This window comes from Hetaerina americana, unplaced genomic scaffold, assembly GCF_022747635.1.
Source record: "Hetaerina americana unplaced genomic scaffold, ioHetAmer1.1.p SCAF_2, whole genome shotgun sequence".
Classification (NCBI taxonomy): domain Eukaryota; kingdom Metazoa; phylum Arthropoda; class Insecta; order Odonata; family Calopterygidae; genus Hetaerina; species Hetaerina americana.
The window spans coordinates 30407639-30414770 of record NW_027286763.1 but is presented as its reverse complement, the minus strand read 5'-3'; the positions used below and the strand labels follow the sequence as shown (position 1 = coordinate 30414770).

General features: G+C 41.5%; 1 protein-coding gene across 1 annotated transcript; it reads right to left on the bottom strand.

Annotated features, from left to right (window-relative positions):
* Window positions 1-3133: 3133 nt before the first annotated feature.
* On the bottom strand, window positions 3134-6550 carry LOC139687679 (uncharacterized). The gene is made up of 2 exons (XM_071584925.1): window positions 6079-6550; window positions 3134-3477 (listed from the first exon to the last, which is right to left on the bottom strand). Exons 1-2 carry the CDS (start codon window positions 6548-6550, stop codon window positions 3134-3136), a joined length of 816 nt encoding a protein of 271 aa, XP_071441026.1.
* Between the last annotated feature and the right edge of the window lie 582 nt (window positions 6551-7132).

Sequence of the window (7132 nt, the reverse complement as noted above, 5' to 3'; positions counted from 1 at the left end):
CGTTGTCTTTAAAAGGGTACGTGAACGTGACACAAAGCACCATAGTGCATTTTTATGTGTTACTTATTATCTTATCAAATAGTATTTTTATTTCTGTTGCACGGTTATTCTTATAATAAATGCCATTTGATATTTGTAATATTTTAACAGTCGTGATAACCGAACAAAACCTACCTTAAATGGATGGTACTTTTAACCTACCTCAGCAATGAATTCAATGTCGGGTGGGTCTGATGGGTTTGGGTTGGACTCACACAGCGTGAAGAGCCGCCGTGAATGTCGTGACACGCTTTCTGGATGAGGGTGCTCGAAAAGGTTGAATCCGTTGCCATAATTGGCATTGGCGTGGAAAATAGTATTGATTGTAATGATAATTTGAAAAATTACATACTAACGTAGAAATGACCTCAGTTTACCAGAATCAAGGCCTTAATAATAGTATTTAGTTCTCCATCCTGCGCTATGTATTCTGTACTCCGGAAGTAAGTAACTGCACGTCACGTTGTGTAGTCTCTTTATTCATGCGGCCGAAGCGATTGCCTTGTGGGCATCATAGTGCCCGCAGATAGAACACATCTTAACTTAACGATGACGATAGGCAAAAAAAGTTCTTGCAACATCATTAATACTGGGTTCTCATGGAGACACAACCTTATTTTTAAAATGACTCTCATAGTCGTTACAGAGCGTGACAATGGGAAAATGATGGGTAAAGAAGTTTATTTTTTTGTGAATTCGTTCATGGGCTGTTGCCTCGGAAGACTGAGGGTTACAAGAGGAGTAATTAAAATGCATGCCAACTTATGGTCGCACTGTCTGAAGTGAATAGGATGACGGAAACAACGATTGGCCTAGGGCAATAACCTTCGGTTAGAAGTAAAGTAGTACCCTCTTAGTACTACCCGAAAGCTCGTGAACTTCACACATTTACGGGAGAAGATCCTTATAGCAGGTTTTCCATATTGTTCCAATGCGGTGATAATCAAATAATTTTAACTTAATATTAGTTATTTTAAGATTTTAACTCTTTACACTACGCTAAACAACTGAGGCCACTACAAATTCTTTTAAGAAGAGAAATCTATTTGAAACTTGGAGCAGGCTATCAAATAAAATTCACATTAATAATTTATTGCAATTTATCTTTATTATCAATATATATATTTGTTTTTTACTAAAATTTAACAGAATAGAATGGTTTGAGGCGTCACTTTGTGAAAGCGATTCATTTCGGAAATGAAATACTTAGTTATTCCACATATATTATGTGGAATAACTAAGTATTTATTTTCTGAAATTAAATTTAACAGTTATTCTTGTATACATACCTAAGTGATAGTTCTTGATATGAATTTTTCATTTCATGGTTTTGTGACAGTCCAACTGCTTTAGATGCTCGAACTGCATAGACTATTAATGAACACGGACGAATAAATAGGACTGGTTTTTCTTATAAAATGAAATAAACCTCAGGAGGCAATAACTAATTAAAGTTCAATAAGTTCTCAATTTTTCCCATTTATTTTAAATGCCACTTATATTTTCTCATCACTCTCTCCTATTTAATCTCATATATTTTTGAAGTAATCAGCATCGTCAATCTTTTTTTTTGGTTTAAAATATATCCGCTAGTTTTCTTCTATTGTCGTCTTTGGTGGACACAAATAAAATAAAAAAAACTTCAAATACCAAATATATAATAATTATTAAATTTTTTTATTTTTGTACGGTGAGAGTACTTTTAAAACAGTATTTTAACAGTTGCATAGTTCAGCAATGATAGAAACAATAGGACTGAACAATAAATTACATTTACTCAATAGTGGCTGGAAAAACAATCTATAAATACTATTTTGATGTTTACATGGAGGTGTTGATTGTATGTACATTAGATGAAAACAACACGGGGGGACGAGTGTAAGGTTGAATAAAGTACTTGTTCTCAACATTCTAAAACTGTTCTATTACGTATATCTCTTGGTATTCGGTAAGCATTGGACGCCTGATAGGGTGAATAAAGTTTTATCTACTATATACAAGAAGGAGGAATAGTGTAAATTGTTTCTTGGGGGTTGATCATTAATTACATATTAATAGAGGGAAATTCGGTGAACTAAAACGGGTTTTCTCGAAGAGAGACTCATCATTTATAGAAATTAAATACATCCGGACTTTGTTTAATATTATAATATATTAATAGAATCAATTTCTTATATAAATAAATATCTTAAATTAATACTGGACTAAGGAGTGAGTAAATTTCCGTGATGTCGGTCAAAGTTGAAGTTGGGATGGGAAGAGGGCGTGTCGGTCGAACGTGGGTGGATCTCAAGGGGGGTGAAGGTGGGTTGGAGGCGATCAGGATCAGTACGTGATGCAAGGGATTGGTCTAAGGGAAAGAGCGGTGCACTGACAGTGACCTCCTTCCCCGCGAATGCGATTTCCCCGTTACAGAGGAGCGGTCGCCTTTCTCACGTCGAAGAGCCGCAGGAGCAGCAAAGTTGATCGGATATTCTCGGCCGCGGAGGGGGTGGGCAGAGCGGAGGCATCTTCATTTTTCACCCCCTTTCCACCTTTCCTCTTCGCGTGCCGGTGAGTGGACTGACTGGATGCATGTGGGAGAGGAAGTGCATCGCAGGAACGGAACTGGTTTCGGGTCTCTTTATCTCTCCGTCTGTCTTTTAGTGAAGTCTCGTTAGGTTAGCAGCGCGAGGTTTCCGTCACAGGGAAGCCAGGGCTACGCGTTCCAATTAGATTGATGTGAGCGGGGGACAGCATGAGGGGGGGAAGAGAGGGAGGGAAGGAAACTTCCTCCCCTGAGAGAAGGATCGGCGAAGTGGGGTCGGAGGGGCCCGTCTGGTCACTGTTTTGACTAAATAACGTGTGAGTCCTCGGTCGTCATGGAAATGTGTCATAATCGCGTCGTTCCACGGCATGATGGGCCTAAAGGTCATTCGACGGACGCCTGCGTCACGTCAGTGTTCTTTTGTATGAGTTTGTTGTCTGGTCGGGAGACATCCAAGAGAGGTTAGAAAAGAGGGAGAGACATGGGGAGAGAGTAGGAGGGAGGTAGTGAGATAGAAAGGACCCCCTTTTATTTCAGCAGTCCCCTCGCTTCCCACCCTTGAGCAATTCACGCGTCCTTCTTGGCGTCGGGGGAGTAGGCGGCGTAGGCCATATCGTGGGCGCCCTCCTTGGCCGTCTCCAGCGCCCTCGCGTAGTGGTCGTGGTGGTCCCCGCCGTACGAGTGCGAGTAGTGGGGGTGAGCCACGACCTCGTACGTTTTGGTGCTCTGCTGGCTGGCCAGGAGCTTCTGCAGTCCGATGAGGGCGGAGATGAGTAGGGCGAGCTTTCCTACGATGAGGGCCTTGAGGGCGAGGAGGGCGAGGGCACCGAGGGCAAGAGGGATGAGCGCGGCCGCCTTCAGCTTGAGGGCGATGAGCAGAGGCAGGAGGATCTTCTTCTTCTTTTTGCGCCCTGGAAGAGAAATCGTTAGGGGGATTGGAGTGAGTAAGTCTTGTTCGCCAGTCGGTTTGCGGTTTCCCGGTCGAGGTGGAGGGGAGCGATTCAGAGAAGTCGGTGCTCTGGTGAAGCTCCACTTATGGCTCCGGGGACGGGGAAGGGTTGGGGGATTTGGAATGGGGAGTGATTGGAGGGCAGGGTGGGGCCGGAGGGGTTAGGGCTGGGTATGCGAGGTTGCATCTTTTTTATGTATTTATCTGCACGTGGATCCGCTAGCTTCTGATCTTAGCATTCAAATCGGTCATCTGGAGCCACTTCGAATTTTGGACGGGAAGCGGTTTTTCGGTCACGCAATCATCAAGATTAGCGTTTTTGAAACATTTTTTGGGTGAACCCGAAGGTAAAAAGGGAAGTTTTCATATGATTGGCCATTAAGGAAGCGTTTTGTCTCAGAATTAAAAGAATGAAAGTATTGCTAAACTGATAGAAAATATATTCTAATAAAGCTATTGAGAATTTCAAAGCTTAGCTACAAGGAACTATATGAAAGCATTACTATTTTCTCTCGATGTCTCAGTTGCTAGATTTCTGAATTGAATAGCATCATCGATTAACAATCAGCTATAGCATTGGCTAGTAAAAATATCATTTTTATTCTCTAACCTATACATGTTTATAATTAGTATATTATATTTTTCATTTGACTTTAATCAAGGAGTCTTTCAAATTTAGGTTTATGTAAAATAGCGGGATTCTCTTGACGAGTGGTATCGTGAAAAAGTTGATTTAGTCCAAAATTATTGATTTATCTTAAACTAGTGGTGATGCCTCCTGATTCAATAGATTTAATTATTGAGTTTATGTAGTAAGTTTTTTTCACAAAAATCCAGCTAAGGCCATCTAGATAGGTAAAGTAAAAGTTGAAAAATTACATTACAAAGAATCAAAACTTTGTTGTGATCTTCTCTACTTTAGTGGATGTACACTTAATTAAAGAGGAGGTAAAATAATTGCACTGTTATCAATTTAGCATTCTTGTTAAGGAAAATTAGCTAAGACTAGTGAAAAACGAGCTAACGGAAGCACATGAGAGTGCAAATTGAGAAAGTATACTGGTTCAGTGTAGGTCTTCTGCCTGAGGATATGCGTAAAGTAGTTTAGAGGCCACTTGAAAAAATTGGGTCTTGAATTAATGAGGTGTGTCGGATGGCCCTTTCAAAAAGAAGGAGGGATAGTCTTCACATGGCGTCTAAAATGGTATACACGCGTATATTTAATGTTTTTACTCGTACAATGCATCTGCTATGTAAAAGTATGTAATCACTTTAAACAATTGACTATGTTTAGGATGTAATATAACTTATATAAATTTTAGAATTTATATAATATCAAGCATATTGACACAATAAAGAAGTATTAGGAAGCAATGATCGTTTTAGTTCGAATAATTCTAAAGAATCAGAGGATTTAAATTTCTGGGCATATTTTGATTTTAAGGAAATCATTTCACTTAGTTCATTTGCGATTTACTTGTGAAGGCTTTGCGATCATAATTTCGTCATAATTTTTATTTTTGTCTGATTCTTGATATTTGTGAAATTTACTTCGTATATTTTATTTGTATAGGGGCCATAAATCTATTAAAAGTACAATAAAGCAGGCCATTTGCCGAAACCACCAAGGATAATGGTATTTAACTTCGGTTTTTTATACTCTGTTAGTAAAAAAATGTTCTTAATTTAAATAATTTGGAAAATTATTTTGTTTTTTTGTCAAAAGAGCAATTGTTGGTTATTGTAAACTTTCTTTAACCATTAAAAACAATCTCATATCTCTGGTGCAAAAGCATATTGTCATATGTTCGTGGTTATTATTTGCTCACATTTAATGTGCAGTGAAATACCGGTTTATTCATTCAATATTTTGCCAGAGTTGCAATTGCTAAAATTATCGCGCGATTAGTAGTTACTGTCTTGAATTATAAGACCTAGACTACTTTTAAGGAAGTCAGTAATTCTGTAATTTAAGGAAAATATTCCATCATATATGCTAGTATGTATCGTATTTATATTATATTAATGCTAATTAATGGGCAATTGAATGGAAATGAGTAATACCATATTATGCATAAAAAAACGGAATGTTTTCTGACAAAGTTGGAAGCTATTAGTATTTACCGGAATAGTCATTCCAATACTAAGCTGGATAAAAATATTGTTTTTCCTTTCGCTTTAAATGTCCCTCTAATCTATTGTTTTGGAACTTTTAATAGTATGTAGGAAAACTAATCATTTATCGGACGATTATTTTTTTTGGACGGAGGTTTTGCAGGCAGTAACACTTTACCTATACATCAATCTTGATTTTGGACAATAATCAAAGTTGGTTCGTCTTGTAGTTTATCATGATGGCAGATAGTGAAGTTACTTCTTACGTGTAAGTAGGACTTATATAATTGAAACCATCATTCATCTTGCTCACCAACTGAAATATTTGCATTTTTCGTTTTGTGGGAAAGAAATTATGTACAAATAATAGGGTGACCATACATATCTCTAGTAAAATAAGTTAATTAGGCCAGAAATTGGGATGGTATTTTTGGTGAGCGGTACGCACCTTCCTCAACGCTCTGTCTTAGCTCGGAGATGGAGGAATCGGGAAATTTGAGCTGCAGGGTGTGACTCTTGAGAAACCGAGCCACTCGGTCGACCAATAGGCTCTCCACAGTGGAATCCCGCTCGTCCTGCCCGCGCGGCAGGCTGGCTTCTAGCTCCTCCTCGGTGAGGGCGCGGCCGTAAGCAGCCCTTCCGCCCTCGTCGGCTCCGCTCCGCACCAGCGTGACGCCTTCCGACAGAGACATGTCACCAGGCGCACGGAGTGCACCGTCCACGAAGGTTAAGGCCCGCATCTTGAGGCAATAGAGGAAGTCCTTGGAGCCGCACTGTTGGACGAAGCGGTAAGCTTTATCCACGTAGTCCCCTTCTGCGATTGCCGAGTTTTGCGCCGGCGATGGTGCCTCTTCTGCCGGGAATGCCGAAGACACGGCGAAGGCGAAGAGAACTAAAAGGAAGCACTTTGGTACGGCCATGTTCCCGAGGGTTGTACAAAAAAATCACCGAATAAAACTCTCCGGAGAGATCACACAATCCGCCGGCGATGCGGTGTCCACGTGTTAGCTTTGTCGTCGGTACGGTGCGTCTGCTAGTGGCGCGCGCCTCGAAGGAAGGCCAGTGGCTGAATGTTGCCTCCCTCCTCGCCGCACGCTTCTTTTATTCCAGACCCTTGGCGAAGGTTTGTCGAGGCGACGAACCCCGTAAAATGTGTCAGTGAGAACAAAAAGCAGAAAACGCGGTTGGGATGAGAGTGGCGGAGTACGAGCGTGGAGGGATGCCCGCGATTGGGATGGGGAGGAGGGTGGGAAAAGGGTGATCGGTGGGAGGGATAGGTGGATGGGGAGCGTGGGGGTGTGTGCGTGGAGCACCCAGGGGAAAGAGAGACGGCGCGGATGCACTCGGGAGAGATGAGCACTGGAGAGAGAAATCGACGGGGGTGGAGACGCCGGCCGGCCCTCACATCGCCCCTTGGGAAAGGGGAGGAGGAGTGTCGGGGGCGAGTATGGAGGGGGTGTCGAAGTCGAGTGGGGAGGGTGGGCGCGGGTTTGTGGGCAGTT